Source organism: Haliaeetus leucocephalus, unplaced genomic scaffold (assembly GCF_000737465.1).
Source record: "Haliaeetus leucocephalus isolate CR32 unplaced genomic scaffold, Haliaeetus_leucocephalus-4.0 Scaffold362, whole genome shotgun sequence".
Lineage (NCBI taxonomy): Eukaryota > Metazoa > Chordata > Aves > Accipitriformes > Accipitridae > Haliaeetus > Haliaeetus leucocephalus.
The window spans coordinates 6,879,969-6,903,241 of NW_010972798.1; the positions used below are offsets into that span (position 1 = coordinate 6,879,969).

A 23,273-nucleotide genomic window follows, 5' to 3' on the forward strand; every position below is an offset into this window, starting at 1 on the left:
CCCCGACCCCCACCCGCCCCTCTCTCCCCAGGGCCACACACCCACCGCTGCTCCTGCTGCACCCCCGCTGGGTGCGTGCTCCCTGGGAATGCCACCCCTCATCACCTCCCCGGCCGTCCACAGCCCCACCGCCTGCGGATGGGTTGGGATTTCTACTCTGCATCCACGTCCCCTTCCATACAGCCCAGTATCCCCACGCACCCACATCATTCCCAGTCCTAGCTGGCATGCACCCAAATACCCCTCCCAGGGTCCCTGGCCCCGTTCAGCTTTCATCCCCTCTCACACCCACTGATGCCGCCTCACACACATGGTCATTCCTGTGCCACATATGCTCCTGCATCCCAAAACCTCCACTGCTTCTCATGTACACGCCCCAGGCCTCCCCTTCCATCTCTGCAGCCCTGGTCCTTCTTCACAGACCTCCCAGCCTTCCCCACGCTCCTCATACGACTACGTGCCCCTCGAGTACAGCTTACAGAACATGAGGCATATCCTGCTCTACCCTGTCCTCCCATGTCCAGATCCCTTTGAACTCCCCACACTCTGTCTCTGATGGCCATCCCACATAGGGGCACAAGAAGAGCACAATACCTCCCACCCCAGCTTCTCTCCAGCTGTGGCTCCCGTCCAAACCCCTTGCCACCATCCAACGAACATCCCTGATACTCAGGCACTGGCCACTGCGCTGTCCCTTCAAGTTCCCCAGCCTCATTTCCTCACCAAGCAGACTCCCTCCTCCGTTCTTCATGACCATCCTCCTTTCCACACACCGTGGCCTCTTCAACTGTGCACACAGACCAGCTCCGACAGCCCCTTGGCTCTGTGGTTTCTTGCCCATCCTCTCTCTCCCCAGACCCTATCAACTCTCTTACCTACAGTCATCAGCACCGTGACCCCAGCCCCCAGGACTTGCCTCTGTGCCACAGCAGTCTCAGGCTGGCTGGCTTCCCCTCTGGACACCTTGCCAGCACCCAAGGGGCGCCGAGGAACCGTCTCCATCAGCAGTTTCCTGGAGCTGTGGCCAAGAGGAAAGCTGGGGTGGATGGAGCTTGGGGAACACCCACCACCAGGAAAGGCAAGAACCGCCTTGCACTGTCCTGGATTAGTAGGAACAAATGCAGAGGAAGAACCACACCGTGGGCCTGCACAGGGTGTGAGACTAGATCACCAGCCCTCAGCGCCAGACTCACCTGCCGTAGGAAGAGAAGCCAGAGAGATCTTATAGGGAACAGAGCCAAGCTCCTCAGGCTGGCGAGCAGGCATGAGCTAAATAGCCTCCTCATGCGTGAAAGAATCCTGTAGGCGTTGCTAGCAATTATCTGGGCAGCACTGCTAGACTGGGTGAAGAATCTGACATTAAATTAAAAAAAAAAAAAAAAAAAAAAATCAAGGGAAAACCTCAGGTAAGCAGAAGTTGTAAGAGGCGTGAGGCTCTCCCATGTTTCCACATCAGCTCTTGGAAGATTGTCACTTCCTCATGCTCGGAGCTCTGTGGTAAAAGCCAGTGTACCTGGAAAGAAGAATCCAGGTCAGGAATGGAAAAGTTTAGCTGAAGCTGCTGCTTCTTGTGTCAATCCTGACAGAGTTATCTTAAAGTCTTTCTGCAACACCTCCCTGCCCCAGAAGCTGGGCCCATGTGAAAGAACTATAGTCTTCCCCTGACAGAGCCACTCTCTTGCCCACCTCCCAGCAGAGTTGTGGATGCACATCCACAACCGTATCGTATGTGTTAGACACCTTTGTTACCAAAAGAGCAATTTTCTGAAGTGTTGAGCTCCAAAGGGAGAACATGCAGCCCAGAGGAGGGGTGCCACACACCCACAGGGTGGTAGGAGATGAAATCTTATTGTTACAGCTGCCTCTTCTTTTAAAACAGGCCAAGTGATTGAATAGACCCAGTCAATAGATTGATTTAACTGCTTGCAGAGGTCTTGTGAAGCATGACTCACTCTTAATGAATGGAGGTTAAGAACACAGAGCCAAAGAAATTAGCAGAAGGGGATTGTGCTGAGCACTCTAGGTCCATGAGGACCTGCCTGTTGGCCTATATCTACATTTAAAAATTGCAGCATTGATAGCATTGCTTCTCCTTACAGGGTAAACAGGTTCCAGGCATTTTAGTACCTCTCAGAACAGCCCAAAGCAGAAGTGGATGTACTCGAGTTCCACCACTTACACCTTTAAGCAACACAAAACTATTATCTTTTAGAAAAGGCACACTATTGTTAACTGAAGTTATAGGTTTGATACAGGTGACATTCATCCATCCATCCATGTCAAATGGGAAGTCATACAAGTTGACTACAATGGCCTTAGAAAAAAAAAAAAAATTACTGCTTACATTGCTCAGAAAGATGGATAGCAACGATTGTGCAATCAAGGTTGCTCTCAAAGGCATTTCTAGTCTTCCAACCAAATACAAATCTTGATTGAAAGCAATAGAAAGCATCAAGCCCATGCTATACTTAAGTGATGCAATTAATGCTCCTTTAAGAAGTATACACTAACCTGCCCATAAGGATGCTGCACCATGCCAGAACTCCACCTTGGAGAGTATCATGTCCTATTTTGTCTCCTTTTTGCTACTCTGTTCTTGGCACCTGTAAAACCACCCCAACACACACACACACCACCAAGGCCTGAAGGATATTTGGCCCTATGGCAACATCATCCCCTTGGATCTTAACCCCTGGGTAAGAAAGCAACTCGCACCATGAAGAAGTTGGCTACTATGGAGCAAAGGAGGAAGGAATGTGGAAAAAACAAAACTTGGCACAAAGACTCAAGAGCCTCTGGCAAAACCGAGCCATTTACAGAACTACATGTTAAACCTATTTTTTAAGCCATCTTTACATTGTAAAAGGAAAAAAATACTTCAGATGTCCAAGGAGATTTTAAAATTACCAAGTCTTGCAGCTGGTTTGTAAATGGTTTTACCAAGAGCTCTGTAGCTGTCCTTCCCCCTCTCTGCCAGTTCTTACTCCCCAGCATCAGGAGGGCACAATGCAGTACCTAACAGCCAACATTCCCAATAATTCTCATCATGGCAAAGGATAACAGGTATCATAGGATTTAAGGTTCATCTTTGCAACATACCCCTGTACAAAACCAAACTTCACCCATTTCAGGATTCTAAGTTCCGAAGTTTTAATAAACTGTTCTCTACTTGTAAACAGTGAGGTCATGAGTTATCACTGAACATTTATACCAATTCAATGCTGTGCTGATTTCCTACCTGCCTATTATGTGCTTAAAATCTCTTGAGAAAAAAGCAGCAATGAGTTATTTAGCTTACCCGTTAAGCCCTGCTCAGGCACATGCCACAGCTGGAGACATATAATTCAAAGTCAAAGAACGCAAACAAGCCGGTAACACCAGCATAGTTTTTATTTGCTCCCTGAATTAAATATTGGCAGATACAGAAAATTCAGATACCAACTATTTCCCCAACATTTACAAGACTGAGTTTGTGATGTCAGAAAACAAAGCACATTTACGCACAATCCTGGCAACTGATAGTGTGAGTGCACAAGATCACCCTGCCTGAACATCAGTTTTTAAGAGGCAGTATCCCTGGTCTCCAGCATCCAATGCTGTCCCCTCACTGACAACTGTGGCACCACGGAACGGCCAAGTAAATATCCTGAGTGGGCAGCTCCAGTGCATTTCCCCCTGCACAGGATTTATTCCATGCTCCTCCTGAAGGGGCAGAGGCAAGGTCAGCGTATCCAACAAATAACCCACCTATGAACAAAAGCTGATTCTCGCTGTGCCTTTTTTGCTGTTCTTTGAGAGCAGGGAAGAACACAGCACAGTGACACTTCCAAGAAAGCTGTTCTTAAAGGCCTTATTGCTGCCACACATTGTCTGTGCTGGCAACAAAGTGCCAGAAGCACGCTCATTCCCTGCTGCATGCCGAGTTCTCTGTGGCTGCTGAACTTTACAGTGGGTTTGCAGCACTTTCCCTGCTGTCTGAGGGAAGGGAAGTTTTCAAATAAATAAAAGGACATGAAGTAAGCAAGCTTGTATAACTGAAATCATGTGGAAACAAAAAGCACGTGCTGTTGAAGGAAATACCATTTGCTCCTTCTCACACTGGAGCAGAACTTCGGAACCTGCATCCTTCTTAAAGCAGCTGGTAGAGTCAGTGCCTCCAGAGCAAAACACAAGTATAGTTGGTGCAGCAGGAGGAGCCAGGCACCTCTGCTCCCTTTTTATAAAAAAAAAAAAAAAAATATAAAGAAAGAAACAGACACTTCTCTAAAACATGTCTGCTAAGCTGGGGATGTACAGAAGACAGATCACATCTAAGATGTACAGTGATCCATACAGCATTTCACTGGCCAGTGCACATCCACTATTAGCTAACCCCCGCAGGGGGAACTGAGCACGTATTATCCCCCGTTCTACAGAAGGGGGAAACACATGGTTTTACCAACTCTACTGTGCAACCTTGTGTTAGATCCTAGCATGGCAGATGGCAAGAGATTTTCCCTTTTGGAAGGATCACAGAAGTGCCTTCTAGGCTGCAAAATGCCTTGGGCATTCTCAGACAACTGCATCTTCTCTAGGCACAGGAACTCCTGAATCCCAGTCCTGCACTCCAGATCCTAATCCACATGCTCCTACTTGCCAACCTTGCCAGTGTCTCTTCAGCAGGAGTTCCCTTAGCTCCAGAAGCAACAATCACTCCAGGTAACTTAGCTGTATGACCATTCTTCCACGACCCCGATGGTTAGATTTATAAGGGCATTGTATGCATTTGCATCTATTTGCTCCCTTTGTGTTAGTAACAAGGACCTCCCAAAAGATAGCTTATAGTATATCATATCCAGGCCCCAGAGGGATTCTAGGTATCACCACCTCCTGCTTTTCCCTTATGGTTTTTGCACTGGGCTGCAACCATCCGACATAAGGTGCCACCGGGCAAGCGAGGGAGGGAGGGAAGTGGCAAAGTCGGGAACACACAACTTAATTAATGATGGGATTGTCAGTCATTTCCATGTCAGGCCCCACATCTACACACCATGCACTGGCATTGATCTTGCCCTGCCCACTCGGCTCAGAAAGGCAGTGAGAGTGCCTCTTCTCACGCCGAGCCACCATATCAGTCTTGGTCGCCGTCAGACGACTCTTCCTCTGCCTCCTCCAGCCACTGGATAAACTTCTGGAGCTGCAGAGAGAAAGAAATGTAACTGGGTAACAAGTGACACCATGCCCAACAACTACACTGTGTCAGTGAGCACCACTATCATGCACAAGAGAAAGAGTGTTTCTAGGAAACACAGAGGCAGATTGAGGGAGAGAGAGACAAAAGTTTAGATTAATAACAACTGGGATGCCACAGACAAACCCAGACTGATTAGATTCCTTAGGGAGACTCCTCCAGTCAGACAATCCCGACAACACTCAGCAAAAGTTTGAGAATTTTTCAGAGCCTGAGGGAGAAGAGACGACACCTTAGCTATGACATGTTAGGAACACTCTGCTGGGAAAACCTACTCCCTGAGAAATTGCTATAAAGAAGGCAGCTCATTTTACCTTTTAACTGGGCTCAAATTAGCAGCTGAAAGCACTGCTGACCTATACTAAGAGCTGACTTTGCAAAGGTTTTAAACAAAGTTGGAGTTCTTCAGAGATGGCTTTTTTTCCCCTGCTCCTCTTCCAGATCCAGGGAGGAGGACTGGAACAGGGCTCAGCCAAACTACAGCACAAAGTTCTGCCTGATGGAGGGGGGACGTTTATATGCTCCTTGCAACACAAGCCAAATGAAACCACTCAGTACAGCAAACGCTTAGAAATATATGTGAAGGGACTGGTGAGCCAGGAATGAAAGCTTCAAAGGAATTGCATGGGGCCAGCACGCAGGGCATTGGCCTAAAGCCCATTTCAAATGGGTGTTGGCTTAGAGAAGTTGTGCTGCTACTTCAGAAAATGCTGGCCTCGTGCTACAGAGAGCCCACTAGGAACAATCTCCCTCTCTTCCTACCTCCATTCCTCATCCAAACAGGATGATTATGGCAGAATGCACAGAAATGTCTGTTCTAGAGAACGAAGTTGTGTTGCTTAGTGTTCAGTGCACTGGTGCGTTACTGGCCTACCATGTAATGGCAGCTGCTCCACAGAAGGCAACAGTGGCATCGAACTCCACTCAAAGTTTTCTTTTAGCAGCTGTTGTGCGTGTATGTGTCTCTCCCTGCCCCCCCAACTCCCACCCCCCATGTTTAAACACCTTTGGGACTTACCCGCTGGTTTTTACGAAGCTGCTTTCCCTTGTCAGACGTGTCCCGCAAAGAGAACCAATTGAGAATTACATCTTCTTCCAGAATTTCCAGCTGGTAAAATGTCATCAACACCTGCATCAATTAGAAAAGAGCAACAGGGCTTTTTATAAACTCTTTTGGGGCTAGCTCATGTCCAAGCACAAAGTTTGCACATAATCTGTGTCTCCCAGCTCCATCTTCAACAAAAGGCACTCAGTCTACTTCATTTTGCTTTTATTGTTAAAAATAACTGTGCTTCTCCTACCAAGCCTTATGTTCCTGACAATTAGATGCTATGACACATAATAAGTCAAAGTTCAAGCCCCATTGGCTTTAGCTCTGTGGATACATAGAGAGCTGTGGGCAACAAAGGGCCACAGAGGGTGTCAGTTCAAGATGTTACTCAAGCTCTTTTTTTAAAGCACCCCAAAACCCATCTCCAAAGCAGATCTAACAAGCAGCTCTTACACAGGCCCACATACACACAACAGCGACATGTGCAGAGAAAAGCATGAGTCTATCCAGCTCTTCCCCAGGCTCCCTCCTCCTGCCAGTTCTCTCTTAAAAGTGCCTTATGGCAGGTGTCAAAGCAATTGGTCATTCATCAGCTCAAACTCCTCCCCAGTACAGCAAGGGTAAGATGCAGTCATGCTTTCTCAGGGTGCCTTTGTGCTCAGGCAGAGCAGGCACTTTGCAGTCGGTCTCCTTGCAGCAGAGCACTGACAAAGCTGGCTGCCAACTCCAAATATAAAATGTCACTTCAATTCCCAGCCTCCAGGGAAACCCAGGCCCCTAGAACAATGGACACATGCCAAACAATTGCTGTAATCCAAGGGCATTTTGGCTCACCAAACTGAAGGCTTTTGGCTCCAGTCTTAAGTGCTTTGCCATTAGCCAGAAGCATTGGTAGCAAAAGTTAGGATTACTCTTCCTTGAGGAACCAAGAGTTAAACAGGCTCTAAGAGAGCTCTTCCAAAAGTGACAGGGGCTTCCTGAGACACAGCTAAAGGAAAGACTTGCAACCCAAGTCAAATACTCTCAGTGCGATAGGGCAGAAAGAACACAGGGACAAAATATTTGTGGAGGAGGGCAAGGAGGAATATACTGAAAAGTCTCAGAAGTGGGGAGATAGGTAATAAGACACATGTCAGCTTCCCTTTATTCCCAGTTTCATAACTAGCTCAGCCTGAATAAGAAATCCCACCCTTATTACCAGCTTTGCTTGTTTTGCACTCTAAAGTAGGATAAACCATTTGACAGTTAGATCCCAGGGACCATAGAGAGATAAATGAAGTAAAGCTCTTCCTATAGCAAGCCTCTGGCCTGGTCTCTTCCAGGGTCACACAACAAGGGCATCTAGGTTAGAAGCTGCAAAATAATAGCTCTCTTCAGGCTGCATGCTGGTAATTAATACTTACCCTCAGCTGTGCTCCCTCAGAGGCACAGGCAGACATACAATTTTTTTTTTTTTTTTAAAGCAATTGATATAGATGGATTTTCTATACACCCTCTCCACTGAGACCCCAAAATTCTCTCCTTTAAAGCAAACAAGCCTATGATGCAAACAGGATGCATTTCACCATGCATCTAGCAAAAACAGGTCCTCAGAGTTGGGCGTGGATACTCACTTTAGCTATCGACGTGCAGAGACTGTCATGTTCTAGGAAGAATTCCTCAATGGCAAATAAGGCATTCAAGTGATCTGACGCCCGTTTTATGTAGTTCTTAAACAACGGGGTCCAGTTCTTCAACAGCTGCAGAGGAAAAACAGAAGAGTTCCTGAGCTATGAGATGGATGTGTGCACTCAGCCCTGTTTCTCAGCTGTGCTGCATTAAGAAACTGACCCAGGGAAGCATTTTAAGAAACCATTCAGCTGACCACTTTATATATTTGGCCCACTCTGTCCATGAAACAGATGCTATTAAGTCTCGCATGCGCAGATAGGACCTGGTTTTACTAAGCAGCTTTGAGGGTATCCATTAGCTTTCTTGGTTTTGCCTCTCTGGATGGAATACTAGATTATCACAATAAATGTGTTTAATATGGTACTCAAAGAAAATCACTTCACAGCAGACTGATAAGGAGAGGTACACACATGCTACTCAAATCTTCCCCCCACAGAGCAGCTGACATTTCAGTGTAACTTTCCTTCAAAGCAGAAGAGCAAGTAAGAAAAAAAGAGAAGAAGATAGTGCCAGGATAATTACCAGCTGAGTAGAAGTGGACAGTGCAAAATAGCCACCCCTAAAACAGGAACGCAGTGGAGCAGCCCCTAAGTGCAAGTCACACGTGTGCCTGCAAGTTTGTTTGGATCCTGGAGTCTGCTGCAGGGAATGGGTGGGAAGGATGAAGGGCAAGAAGTTGTTACACTATTAGCTGATCTCAGTTCTCTCCTCCAAGGCTTATTTTTTATGAAGTCTTTAGTTTAATGATTTTGGTGCTGCCTCTTCAAACAGTATTTCTGTCCAAGTCCCCCACAGCTTTTTCACTTGTTGTACATATCTGGAAGGCAAGCAGCAGGGAAAGCTCTGCAAAGCAGCACAGAATGACCTGAATCTGGGATAGAAGGTAATAAAGATACTTAGACCCCTGTCCATAACAGTTTTAAAAGGTATCAGAACTAGGATAAGATACAAAAATTCCTCATTGGCCACATCGTGACCAGACCATCTTACAAAAACATTGCAGGAAATTAAATCAGAGTTCCACATCTTTTTAAATGGATTAACTCAACAGCAGGCATTCCTGCAACTACATCCCTGGCATGCCCATACAGATACACTGTTTTGCTGTGCCTTCAACAGTGTCTCCTTACAGAACACATCTGGTCTGTTTTGAAGGGAAACAGGTAATTCACAGGGGCTTGGGGTGCGATGAAGAAGCTCTGAGTCACCTATATTCAGGGTTAATCAGCATTATTCTGTCCAGGACAATTGTTAACAGGCAGTAGCCCTGCCAGACAGAGAACTCCAGGACATATAGCAGAGCTAGAACCCAGGCTAGCGTGGACTACCAAAGGTAGCCTGTATTACGAAACAGTGCTCAACTACCCCATACTACTACACTCCATCACCTCTTCAGACACATTTGCTATGCAACCATGCTGGAATTTGCATGCCTCAAGCAGAAACAAAGGGGATTAGTACAAACAAACTGATCTGTATAGTAGTACATTGACTGGCTCAAGGAACAACAGTAACAGCACAGAATGATCCTAATCATCATGGTATCACAACAAAAAACTGAGGGTTGTATGGCATATTTCCAGAAAGTATTTTAGCCTTTAGCAAAATGCTTAATCCTAAAGACTCTTCCCTCCTCTATAAGCATCTCCTGCATTTTTATTATCCTTTGGAAATATTCACCTCGAATGTAGTAAAGCTACTAGCAAGTTCCTTCCAGGCTAAGAAATATTTTGTAATACCTTTCTGTTAATGCCTTTAAATCCTAAGTGGGCACAATTCTAACCAGAAGCTATTGAGTTTCTGAAAGCAAGTTATTTATAAAGAAAGCAGAGCTATAAACATTCACAACCCCAGGACTCAATCAAGTATGCCTATTTCTGGGAAAGGGAAAGAAGAAAAAGTATACCATCTCAAGTCAAGAACATGCACTGTACTGTAAATGGTGCTAATGGGGAAAGTAGGGCTCAGCCTCACACAGCCCCTAGCAAAAATACACTTATGAACCTGTATGACCGGAGAGGCTGTTTTGAGAGTTTCATGAAAATCTGAACTGGGGAATTGGAAGCTTGCAATTATTTTAGATTGAGTAAAAGACTGAAAAATGTGAAGATACCTGACAAAGAGCCCTATGGACAATATCATAACTTTCCAGGCTTTGACTCTACCTGGGTAACTCCTCAAAACAATCTACAGTATGCAAAAAGCAATCAAATTCCTCTGACAGGACGATTCATTTTATATCAGATCTGGTCAGTGATGCTGTATCAACTTCAAAGAGGTTTGTGATCCACTTTTCTTCTTCCAGAAGAACAGTCTCAACACCAGTCCTATTTTACCCCTACCTCCAGCACAGAAGCACAAGGGACAAAGCTATAATTACAACCTGTTACACCATAACAGCATCTGTGCTGATCACCATGAATTGTTTCAGTGAAAGCAGAGATCCATTTTGTCCCTGAATAAGTGATCCCATGTTGTGTTCACTTGCATGACATTACAGAAGAGTAAGGCTCCCTAAGAGAAACCTGAAGAGGTGCAGCACACGTGCTAGCTGCTGGGCAGCAGTGCAGGCACTGGCCAGCTCAGCAAATTGAACAACTAGATTGCCTCCCCCAGCTCCCTTTAGACATCCTCACCTACATAACCTTTTTGATGCTGCTTCAGTGACAACAGAAGCACAGCCTTCAGTTTATCAGCAGCTTCAGCCACGTTTGCTAAAATCATGTCTACAGTTCTAGGAAAGGTCTGGTTTTCTGTACCACCTCTGCTTTATAACTTGTACAAGAGCCAAACAAGATGCCTGACATACATCGAACTGGACAACTCTATTTCTCAAGCCTCCACGTTTCATCTGAAGAATACCCATGGGCATATCCTTTACCGGATGCTTGTTTCCTAAAATTGCTGCAACACTTAAGAGCTTCATGCTCAGGGGCCAGCACTTCAGAGCACATACTGTGGTTTCCAAGTCAAACCATACATCATAACTATGGCATTTCTACAATTTCCCCTCCTGAGGTGTCTGGGACCGCTCTACCATCACTCTTACACAAGCAACCCATCTTCCTTCAACATCTCTTAGTCAGAGTTGAGCTACAGAGAGAGTGAGAAACATAAACCAGTTCTGTAAAGTTCAGTGGGCTTCTGATATTCACCACTCTCAGAATGCAAGTATCCCCATCTCATACAAAATAACACTTTGCCACATGTAAAACATCATAAGCAGATCTCAGCCTAATACTGCTATTGACTGAGGCAGCTTTAGCTGCATAGCTACACACTTCAGCTACATGCTTTCATTAGGTACTAACCTATACCAAGCTAATGCTTGGGATTCTCAGGGTGTACGTATTAGTAAATTAATGGAGCGTACTTTTTACTAACTATGGAACCACAAGTTGCAGAAAAGCCACTGTTTCAGGTGCTGTACAAACATGCATGTTCTGCCCGAAGAAACGGTCTCTTCTCTTCAAAGCGCTGTTGGTAAATACACAAAGCTGCTGTCCAGGAAGACCATCAATGTCTGTTTAATGTCTTTGAAGGCTCGTTCACTACCTCCATTAGAGGCACATCTCAACTCAAACATATTGGGTTATTGTAACAGTGACTAACATCACATGTGCAATTGAACATTAACAGTATACCTCACCAGGATACTGCCTTCCTGCTGATTTCAGTACAGAACGCCAGCACAATTCCACACACCGTAAAGACAGTGAGGCACAAAACTGTCCCAGAGAAGGATTATCTAAGAAACTTCCTGGTTGTTCTTTACAAAGGAGCATCTGGAGAAAGTGGCTGCCATGATGGTCAACTGATTTGACACTTGGCTCTCTTTGATAAATCTAAGGATAATTTGTGTTTCATAAATGCACATGCCACACAATTCCCTGCCTAGAGAAATTCCACTTGTCCATGACACAGGGCACGGTCACCCCGAACATTACATTTAGATTATTATCGCTTTGTACTAAAGGCAAGTTGATTTGCTGTTTCTGCTGTTAAACATGAGCATCAGCTAGGCAATTACACAAAACATTATGCATTTGTATAGTATCCTTTATCCCAGACTAGAACCTCTTCTGACTGGGTGCTGCAGTGAAGCTCTCCTGTCCTACTCATACTAGATTAGGAGCCCACTCTGGGAGACAGAAAGACATGCTGTATCCTAGCTGGAAAAAAACCCACAACCATCCTACACAGCTACCAACTCCACACAACCTGTTGTCTAAAAGTACTGCTTTCCGCTTAGAATCTAACACCTGCTCTAACATTTTCTTCAGTCCTCCTCCTTCAATTCTCTCTTTCCAGGACAGGACACGCTATTCAAGAAAACAGTCTGGAAAAATGAACAAAAGCAAGCAGAATTTAAACAGAGTGAACAGCAAAATCTCACTAAGCCATCTGATGAACAGATCAGTTCACATGGATGTTTCCTACAGAAGGCATCTCCACACCTCCAGGGGATGAATTAAGTGCCATGCTTACACCTACATAAAGAAGAATTAGTTTTCCACCCTTTTCCATCAATTGAAAGCACATACTTCCTCAGAGAAAGGACTATGGGATGTCTAGTGTTCCTCTTTAGCTCCACCTCCTAAAAAAATTAAACTAGTCCTTCCCAAACATGTGTCAGACCCATTCATTCTGAAAGAGCACCTTCATAACCTGTAGAGTTTGCAAACTCAAATACATAAATGGGCTATAGCAAAGAGACAAAAATACTACAACAGCTTCAGCTTGGATCAACAAAACCATTAAGATAAGACTGCCTGCTTTTTAAAGCAGATCCTACCCTATTTTGTCCCCCTTAAGTCAGGAAACAGAAATTGCTCTCACCCAATTATACAACCCATCTCTTTAGAGATACAACAGAACTGCACATCTTTGCTCAAAGACAACAATATCATGCCTTTGCATTTGGCTGGAAAAAAATTGGCAGCAATTACAGTATGCAGACAAGTAAGATCTTGGAAAGGATCCCATTGGGAGAGGAGCGCTCCCTGCTGCCCCAGGGACAGGGCTTATGATGGATTGGAACCGGGTTCCTGGAATGCAAGCCTGTAAAGACATCTCTAACAGTCCCTCTCTTTTCTCTTCTACAAGCGATGCACTTCCACTATCACACAGAGGTAACAGAAACAAACATAGGTTCTGAAGTAGAGCTCCCCACATCTACAGTCTCAGCTGAGTTCTGTCAAGCAGGTACAATAGTTTCAGTTCACTTATACTTCTCTAGAAGACAAAGAGGCTCATGAACTCAAGGAGTTCAAGTGGCTTCAGGCTTAACCAAAAAGACTTCTCAGCCAGGAACTACCTGGGGCATCCAGACAGACTCCTACACACTAGGAGACAAGCCCAAAGAAGAATCAAATGGAGCAGGACTCACAGGAAGTAATGCTGAGAAATAGTTCTGGGAGTCCAGGTTTGCATCCAGCTGCTGCAGTGGGAACTCCAGGATCACTTTACTGAGCACCTGCATCATCTCCTTCAGGCCAATGTTATATGCATACCTGCAAGGAAAAAGGCAAAAACCCCCAACATTTCACACCATCTGATCTCTGCGGACCACGCCTCTTCACAGAGATACAGCAGAAAATTATTTTCATTTTCCAGACTTGTTTTTTCTTTGTTTGTTTGGTTTTCCAAATATTCAGGCAGTAAAACCACCTTGCGTTGCATCAGGCCCTGCATAAGGCCACAAGTCCTGAAAATCTGCTATCACAGTGGAACAAGCTGCTGCAGGGACAGCACCCTCACATTTACTAGAGTGCTGTAGGAATACTGTTGCGCAAAAGAAGGGAAACAGGTTTGTATTGGAGAAATACTACGTAAAAGGCACTCTGATTATGCGTTCTAGACTTGCTGCTGTAATAAGAGTGGACAAGCCACACCACAGCACAGCCCCAGCTGCAGGCAGCTGGTTGAATATTGCAATGCACAGAGCAGCAGCCCCTGCATGAACTTACAGGCAGTCTGTGCCAAGAACTGGCTTGCTCTCTTCAGTCCACAGTTACTTAATAGCAATTCAATCTCTTGTTACAAGAATTGGGGCAGGAAAAGCCTAACCACTGAGGATGCTATAGATGCAGATGGTGCTCTCCATCAAATCCTGTCATCATTCAGTCATGATCTCTAATCTGCATTTCTCATGCTCTATACTGATAAAATTAATGTTTAACAATTGAACGTGGGTATTCACATGGTTTCTCCTCTTCTTTCTAGATCCACTGTCAAACCCAACTGTTCAGCATAAGGGACAGCATCCCTAAGGGAAAACTCACTTGAGGGAGTTGATTTCCAGGACCAGGTTGTCACAGGAAATGTTTTCTTCTTCACCCCTCTGTAACGTACCCAGAACCTCATTCTGGAAAACTAATGAAGGAAAGGACAGGTAGTTAGACATGAGAGGGAAAAGCATAGATTCTTCAAACTGTTCATTACTGAAGAAACTGTATCCCTAAAGGAAGCATTCTGACACAGATGTCTATTTGTTCTCTGTAAGCTGGCACAAACCCACATCAACTATACTTATGAGTAGTGGAATATAATTCAAATAAAGGAGTCGACCTACTAGATACCATTGATCTATCCACACAAACCAGTACCAAGCTATTTACTTTGGCAACCTTTTAAAAGAGTAGAGTTTCTATTATACTTTCACAATCTAGCCTTTCCTATTCAGACAAACATCATCTTCCCCTAACTAAAGACGTGAACTCAAACCTAAAATTTATTGGTTTAATTTCCTTTGGGGAGATATTTTAACATGAAAAAGGCATACTTTTTTTCCCAGTTTGGCTTGAATACCTTTCAAATCCAGGTAAGCTTAACACAACAAAAGAACACCAAAATATATCTGCCAAAAGAGGCAGGTCCTACAAGGACATTTAATTCTCCAGCATGATTACAGCAGTAAGCCGTCTACACAGGGAAACTCTGCTGAACCTTCACACAATCTCTGGGTTTAGGCAATGACGCTGCCATTTAAACAGACAACTCAGGGAGGTTGCTTTCATGATGGCCCAGTGATCAGGGGTGAGAAAGATGGAGGTTCTTTGTCTAGCTTCTTATCCTTGGCTGCCTTGGGTTATCACAAGAGCAACAGAGGGGAAATTAAGGAAGTGAGGTCAGGAAACAAACATATTCTAGACATCTACAAGTTTTCCAATACACCTAGAGAATACAGCACAAATCTCACACTCACTGCATGACCTGCAGGCTCACCATACTTCTTAACAGCCCATCTCTCACCTTTGATATCATCTAGCTGCGGGGACGCTGCCCGACTGTCTGGCTCCTCAGAGCCCATGCTGAGGTCACTGTCCGACTCGCTCTCTTCCTCTGAATGCATAGCTGGGCCTGATGAAGAAGAGAAGACACAGCATTCAACACTCAAAAGCTGCAGCTGTCATATGCACGAGGTACCAGGTGTCCCACGGACTTCCCAACCAAGTCAGCAACTATCTGTCCTTGCAAGGAAGCTTCTGCTTACAGGTCCAGATGATTAGATTTGCTGCAGAGGGAATGCTACAGCTGGCACTAGGATAATGGGACTTTTTAAGAGTCTGCAGGCAGACAACAAAGGACAGGGACAGAAGCAAATGCATTTTGCGCAGACTGCTGACTCACAATGGAGCAATGTCAGCAGACACTGTCACTAGCAGGAAGAAAGCCAGCAGTACCCAGAATAGCCAAAGCATATTCCCTCTAAGGGAGGGCCTGGTATCCCATAGTGCGCCATTCACAGCACAGACAGTTGTGTGTGTTAGCATAAGTCAAAGATATAATAAACATCGAGCACAGGAAGAGAGAGAATCTGGTTCACCACCTGCTTTCACCTCTCACCTTGCCTCCACACACATATGTTATCTGGAGCCAATCTGCTTCACAAAGCCCAGGACTTACTCTGAACACAATTACCAGGGTCCCACTCAGACAGTTTCCCTGACACAGGTCTGTCTGTCCATCCCCAGGTGACTACACTAAACTTTTCCTCACCCCATAGGCTTTGCCTCTGCTCTTCTTCATCCTCTTCATTCTTGTCATCCGCTTTCCAGAGATAGCCTCTGCCCTCTGAGCCTACATCCTTTTTATTGTAACCTGAAAAAGAAACAGTTATTAGGAGGTAGATATACTGCATCAGCTTACAGGCAAACCTGAAATAGACCGGTATAACCTGCATATTACTGCCCCTAAATATCCTTCAATGAGAGGGAGCCGGGATTCCTGCAGATGCATAGGGATTTCAGCTTTTATCTTCTCACTCGCCTTGATAAGCGACCGACTTACTGCTCCCTACAGCAGCAACATTCATCTGACCGTGTTTAGATCCCTCAACAAACCCAAACTGACAGAAACAGTATTTCACAAGGACAAAGTCCTTGGACACAGTCCAGGTATGAGGACGTAGATCTTGCAACCTGCCTTGAACTGAACATCTCTTCCAACTTCAGCTTATTGTGTCTTACAAGGCTCCTAATCTAAGAAAAGCTGACTCTCCAAAGATTTTAATACTGGGGTACTGAGGTACATCTCACTGTCCAACTTGAGCCAAATATTCTTGCCTGCCCTACTGAAAATACATGTTCCAAGCTGAATGCAGCACTAAGCTCCGGCCTGGCACTGTACAGTTTAGAATGGGGGAGGGAAAGACCCCAAAAGATCATGAAAGGCAAAGCCCTCTGCATAGCCTGAGTGCATGGAGCCAGAGACTCTCATACCTTTCAGTTTCACTTTGCTTTCCTCCTTGTTCACGCCAGAATCATCACTGAACTGGTCATCATCCTCTTCCTCCTCATCTGGTGGGTGCAGAGAGATCACTGTGCCCTCAGAAAGGGTGATGCCAGGACCTACTACTACCTGCAAATATATGCAATACACCTTAATGAAGAAATACCCCGATTGCCCCCTTGTACCTCCACCAGCATGGACAACAGCTGCTCCAGACAAGCTGTATACTAACAAGTATAAGTGAAGACATCAGCACTGCTAGATCACATACTGTACTACCCTAGCCAAACAAAAGGAAGAAAAAGATGGGAGCAGTAGCATATCGCCCACCTCTGCAGAAAGGCTTGGAGCAGCCCTGTATTCTGCTATGGTCTACTGTAAGTCTAGTAACCTACCAAGAAAGGCAGAAAGCAGAACAGACATAAATACAGCTCACCTGAGAAGAGAGGACACAGTGGGGCTTTAGCTTTACTTTCTCCTTCACTTCAGCTTCATCGCAGATAACAGAATGGCAGATCTCCACGTTATCTGCTATGTGTACTCTGTCCCAGAGAAAAGCTCCGTCCAAAATTACTTTATCACCTGTTACACATCACCAAGCACAAATACGTTGAGCAAGGCAGTTTGCTGCTCTCCCACACTGCTGAGTCCACTAGAAAGCACCTTACTGAATCCCAATGCCCTTGATGCATGATGAATGTTAGATGAAAGGTAAAAATTGGCCTTAAGAAGCCTAGGGCCATTTCTTACCCAAAGCTAAAAGACAAGTTTGTTCTCTGCAGAGACTTAACAAGTTGACAGTAGCAATTGACATCTTGGTTTTGCACAAATACAGCCAACTCACAAAAAAATTCCAGCCAAGACTAGGATGAAGGAGTACCAGGCAGCTCACAAAGACAGGGACAGATGTCCCTCATTTGCAGGATGTTGGTGGGTGATAACTCTAAATCAGTAAAGGTCATGCATTCTCTACTGCTGAAATGACTTACTTGCATGAATTGCCTTCCACCTTTCAGCATCATTATGGTACCCTGAAAACTAATCTATTTCCTCTGCTGGAAAACCAAGCTTTTCTCCTTTCTTCCCATTAGAAGTCAATTAGTACCCACCTATCATCCTCTCTGAGAGCCAAATGCACTTTAAATCCCAACAACCTGTGCCCTTGCCTGCCAAGGCATGCATGTTCCCCATTCTGGTACTCACCTATCCTACAGTTCTGCCCAATAACACTGTTTGTTATGGAGCAGTTGCTGCCGATGACGGTTCCCTGCCCAATGAGTACGTTCTCTTCCAGCACGCTGCCGTGGCCAAGGCTAACATCCACCCCTCGGTAAATGTTGTGTTTAGAATGGGTGTAACTCTGATTCTTGTCATCGGTGAAGTTCATCTCTGGAGTCAAAGGATAAACCCAGCGCCGGATGATGTCAGAACACACAGCTTCATACATTAGCAGGTTGCATATATGGGCACCATACTCTTCTGTTGTTACATGCATATGGATCTGGTTCCCCAGGACCTGGGAGACAGGCAGGAGCATGTCAGAAGATTCTCTAATGCAAGGTAATAGGATCTCCCTTGTAACAACCCTCTCCTTACCTCCTCATTCACCAACAGACCACGCACAAAGTCATCTCGTGTCTGGTAGTCAAAATTGTCTGTGAACAGCTCAGCCACCTGCCAGGAATAAAAGATAAGGAAATAATATAATTAGCAGAAAATGTTGTCATGGAAGCCAGATAATTAAAGGCTGTTCAGTGGTTCTCAGAGAGCCGAGTTATACAGTACGGGAAAGTGATGCTCTTGCCTTGAATAAAGCTTTGATTCCTCCTCATAGGAGTGTTGACCGTCCCATCTCCTCCTCCTATCAGAGACTGTGAATAGATTCTGGTTTTCAGAAGGGGCAAAACAGTGCTTTAGCATTCCCAAGCAATCTGCACAGCCTCACTTTTAGTTTCACTCCCAAAGGAAGCCTGTAGACTAGCTTTTTCAGATGTGGAAGAGACGTTAGCGAGCCTAGGCTGGAATAACCCTGAATGTTACCCTAACACAGTACCAGCTTGCAAGTACTGACACTTTTCCATAGCATAGCCATCACCTCTGCTCCACAGATGTTACTATACTCGGAAGTGAAATCACTTATTTTCCAGAACAGTTTCATCCTATGCCAAATCAGCCAGTCTACCAATGCATCCACTGTCTAGTTCTGCCTGGGCTTGAGCAGCAGATGCCAGATACAGACTGAGCACCCACACAGTCCACAGAGCAGTGCCACTTGATCGCTCAATCTCTCAGCTCAGTCACTGTGCACAACTGAGAGTTCTGGTTTCAAAACCTAGTACACTCAAGCCGAACGCACCCCCTGCACACCAGCAGGACAAAGGGAGCAATGCAGATTGAATTTTGGAGCCTCAGAAGGGCAGAACTCACCTGCGGAGAGCAGATGCTGATATGACAATCCAGCAAGTCATGGCGCACCTCAACGTTCTCAATAGAGTTCTGGAACAGACTCTGAAAGAGGAAAAAATTCAGATGATCTGAGTGCCTTATGCAGTACCAAACCCCAAAAGCCTTCTATAAGCTGTGGCACTATTGATTGAATTATTAAACTACCTGAAGTTCTGATGATCAGAGGAATCTACAATCTACACTGAAATACAAGCTTAGCAGGCACAGCCTGGTCACACACAGAGCTGCATGTCAGTCAGAAGAGACTGGCCTCATCTTTACACAGTGCAGCTCTCCAAGAAACAGCTTGTACTTCGAACAACCACTTTTCCTCCAAGAGGCTCTTTACCTTAGTTGCTTGGAGCTACAAATGTACAAAGAACATTAATAAATCAAAAGAGATGTTCATAGTTTCCATACGCCCTGCGGATTTCTACAGCTGTGGGTTGTTTTTTTGTTGTTGTTTTTTGCTTTGGTTTTTCCTTTTTGGTTTCCAAGTTGAAAAAAGAAAAAGATCCATCTATCTCACTGGAGAAAGTGCCTCCATAGACATTTACAAAGCATTTACTACATTATTAGGTGAAGAGTACAGGCAGAGATAATAGGAAGTACTACCCCTTGCATGTGCTGTTATTCCACCCCCCATGCCAGGCTCAGTGCCGCTTCAAAATGGTTTGTGTATGATAGCAGTATATGCATCCCAATTTGGGAACCCCTGTGACAGTACAAATCATCCACCCCTCCTTTGTTTCACATGGAGAAAAGGAATAAAATAAATGCAAAAACTGAATTGTGAGAAACATGTCTGCCCCATCATCATACTCTGAAATGAATCCCAAACATGTGTCCCTGCACAATATCATCAAGCCTCAAATAAAGGTTAAAGGAAAAAAAAAAGCCACTTTACCAAGAGTTACTTCCTATCATCTGCTCCTCCAAAAGAAGCAGCAAGCACAGTTCCCCAGCCCTCACTCAAGGAGGACCTCCTCCTTGGGGTGGGCTGCTTCACTACTGCAGCCCTTTTCCACCTGTCAGGTTCCAGACGCACCATAGGAAAGCGGAAGCGTTTCAGCCCCTGTGTTCTCTGGTAGTGAAGGACACGGTTTGTGGCACTGTCCATAGCAATAACAATGTCATCCTCTTTGCACCTGGCATGGTGACCAGGTGAGGACTCCTTGAATATCATCGTCATCACAGAAACATTCTTTTCCATCTTACGACGCAACCTGAAAAAGAAGGGCAGAGCTTTAAAATCACTCTTCAGAGAGTTAGAGCCCAGTCTCAGCAAGCCAGGCAAGCGTACACTCTTTCAACACGTACTTGTGCTCTTCCAGGGCTTTCGATATATTGAAATTGGACACCACATCTCCAGTGACGAGAATGAAGTCGGAACGAACAAGGGACTTGGCATCAACGTCTCGTAGCACATCACCAAGGGAGCGGTACAGGTCAGAAGTCACAAAGCGCACCGTGTTGGGAGAAGTGTGGCGGCACCACTTAGATTTTCTGGAAGGAGAAAAACACATCAGGAAGGCATAAAGAGGATATTTCTATAAGAACACGCTAGGACACAGTCCTCCAGTGCATGCCGCATCTGTAAGTGAATGCAGGGAGAACGCTATTACGAGCCCATTATCGATAGGCTTAGGTATGCTCATCTGCACACAGCAGATGAACTGAAGAGGGTTAGACTTTGACACTGTTGCTTATGGAAACTTAGGAAACCCGACTCCACTGCGAGCCAAGTTTTGACAAAGGAGAAGGAAAAGTTACACACAACCCAAACTTTTTTTCTCAGAAAGCAGTACGTCAGGCAGGGAAAAGACTGCATGCTTCTCTTTAGCTTGCAAACCTGCAGCATGCAGAGGCAAAGATGTTGAGAGAGTTGTTTCCATATGCTGCATGGCATACCAAGACAGAGCATAACGCAAAGGGTGGTACTCTAATTTACATGGCTACCCACAGGAAACCCCTGCTTTTAGACAAGAAAAGTTAAATGCCAATATAACTGCAGTCCCAAAACACTCAACCCTTTTAATACACTGCACAACCACACTCCTTCACAGGAGGAATGGTCTTTTTTGAGATGTGCTAGGAGATAACCATTGAAAGGGAATCTCTTGCACACAGTTTTCATCAGAAGGATCAGTAAGACCTTTGAGGCTTGCTGGAGGACAGAAGAATCCTTTCTGTGATAAAACTAAAAAGAGGAAGAGATTCTTACTGTAAATGCTCTTTTATCTCAGCTGACTTCCAGCAGCAGAAAACAAAGGTTTCTTCCACTCCAGTTGCTGTTAGGAACTCCAAGGTATAGTCAATCATGGCCACATTTGCCATAGGTAAAAGAGCCTAAAAAAAACCCCAAAAATGAAAAACATATGGATAGCTGAACAAATGCTCTGTACCTCAACATCAGCAACAGCCCCTTCCAACTTGAGGATATAATATCATCAGTAGTACCAGAAAAATAACACGAGTAACTGCTCCACCACCTTTTATCAAACATTTTTAGAGTTGATCTAAATGGTAAGAGCTAGCTTCTGATTTTCTATAGGGGCAGATCCTCAGTTCAGAAAGGAAGGCATAAAAAAAAAAAAAAGTGAAGTTATCACACAGAAAACTCTTTAAGAAGACTCAGATAAATGAGAGACACTGAAAAAAAAAAAAAAATCCCAGAGTCCTGATTCCCTGACTCAGGCTTTAACTGTTTCAAGAAAAACCTGTCAGACATGAATGATGAAGCCACAGGAATATGACTGTCCAGAATTAAACAAGAAAAAAAAAAACCCAACCCACCAACCTAAAGTGAAGTGAGTATTCTCTTGACTTGAGATTCAAGCCACACTTTTAAACCAAATTACTGATTCACAGCTGAGTGATCTCATACTACTCTTTAATTCATTTTTGGTGCTGTTTTGTTTCAGGCTTGAGCTCGCGTGTATAATTATGACCACCACAAACATTTAATCAGCAAACGAAGCAAGATAATTGTTCAGACCTAAATTCTCCAGAAGTGCTCGTTCCTTTAACATACAGCCTTCTGATCAGGATAATTACAGCGCTTTCCCCATCCACTTTTCTGGCCATATTCTTTTACCCATTACTGCTGGCAAGGACGAAGACTTTGCTCCTTTCCTCTATCTGAAACAAGCCTGCCCAAACCCGCTGCTGCTCCTGTATCAGCGACAGACTAAAAGCAAACGGTGCAGTTTGCCTTGCCATATGGAAGAGCGAACAGCACCAACGCAGCAACGAGATCCTCGCTGCCTCTCCAGCGGCGGATATAAACTTTTACAAATGAGAACCGGTCAGAGGCCTCCACAGCGTGGGTGAAAGCGGGAAAAGCCGCGGCGCTGGGGGCTGCCCGAGCCCCGGGAGGAGGCAGGGGCCCGGCAGCACCCCAGGACCTGCCGGGAGCGGCTAGGGGGGGCCTCGTCTTCCCCCGGCCCAGCCCGGGGCTCGCACGGCGGGGCACGCCGCGACCCCGGGCCCGACCCTCGCTGCCGGCGAGCACTCCGCCTTTCGTCAGAGGCCTGCCCGCTCCAGCCCCGCCAGGGACGGGGCCGGGCCGGGACAGGACAGGCAGCCCCAGAGGAACCGGCCCGGGGGAGGCGGCAGCAGGCGGGGAGGGGGTGTGTGTGGGGGGAATTTCTCACCCGCGGCCGGTCTTTGGAGATAGGGAAGAAGCGGCGGTTGAAGCTGTCGGCGACCAGCACGGCCTGGAGCGGCGGCGGCGGCTCCTCCTGCGGGTCGGGCCCGCGGGCCACCCCCGCGCCGGTCCCCCGCCTCGCCGTGCCGCGGGCCGCCATCTCCTCACGCTGCCTCAGCTCCCCCCTTCCGCTTCCGAGTCCGCGCCGGAAGCAGCGACGGGAGCTCGGCGGGGACAGAAGAGCGCGGGGCGGCGGCGCCCCTTCGCGGCCTGGCAGCAGTCCCCGGTCCCCGCCCCTGCGGCCCCGGCCTGCCGGTTGAGCGGAGTCCGTCCCTGGAGAGCCGGGCAGGCCCCGCCGGGGCCCCCGCTCCCTGAGCGTCAGCCAGCCTAGCAGAAGGCAGGGTCCGGGGTGCGGGTAGGCGGAGAGGGCAGCTCCAGGAGGGCTTCGGGAGCCCCTCGTTGCCTCCCCAGCCTTTCGCCCCGTCCGCCGGCAC

At 46.0% G+C, this 23,273-nt stretch overlaps 1 protein-coding gene across 3 annotated transcripts; it reads right to left on the reverse strand.

Annotated features, from left to right (window-relative positions):
• Positions 1–1,317: 1,317 nt before the first annotated feature.
• EIF2B5 (eukaryotic translation initiation factor 2B, subunit 5 epsilon, 82kDa) lies at positions 1,318–22,939 on the reverse strand. Of its 3 annotated transcripts, none has more exons than XR_774699.1 (17): positions 22,787–22,939; positions 21,355–21,479; positions 20,451–20,636; positions 20,179–20,356; positions 19,113–19,193; positions 18,282–18,359; positions 17,889–18,201; positions 17,122–17,267; positions 16,676–16,814; positions 15,954–16,055; positions 15,207–15,314; positions 14,237–14,327; positions 13,342–13,465; positions 7,895–8,020; positions 6,249–6,359; positions 5,030–5,176; positions 1,318–1,353 (listed from the first exon to the last, which is right to left on the reverse strand). XR_774699.1 is itself a non-coding variant. In XM_010572992.1 (16 exons), exons 1-16 carry the CDS (start codon positions 22,937–22,939, stop codon positions 5,111–5,113), a joined length of 2,127 nt encoding a protein of 708 aa, XP_010571294.1. In that variant the 3' UTR covers positions 3,373–5,110. The 3 variants fall into 3 exon arrangements, 1 of the variants encoding a protein (XP_010571294.1); XR_774698.1 differs by lacking the exon at positions 1,318–1,353 and adding an exon at positions 1,424–1,513; XM_010572992.1 differs by lacking the exon at positions 1,318–1,353 and having other exon boundaries at positions 3,373–5,176.
• Between the last annotated feature and the right edge of the window lie 334 nt (positions 22,940–23,273).

Bases quoted from the DNA above. Each gene is read 5' to 3' on its own strand.
- EIF2B5 (XM_010572992.1), bottom strand. From the start codon at position 22,939: ATGGCGGCCCGCGGCACGGCGAGGCGGGGGACCGGCGCGGGGGTGGCC. The intron at 13,466-14,236 runs GTGAGTTTTCCC...TTTTCCTTGCAG, and splicing joins CTGGAAATCAACTCCCTCAA to GTATGCATATAACATTGGCC. The intron at 6,360-7,894 runs GTGAGTATCCAC...TAATTGATGCAG, and splicing joins TCTGCACGTCGATAGCTAAA to GTGTTGATGACATTTTACCA.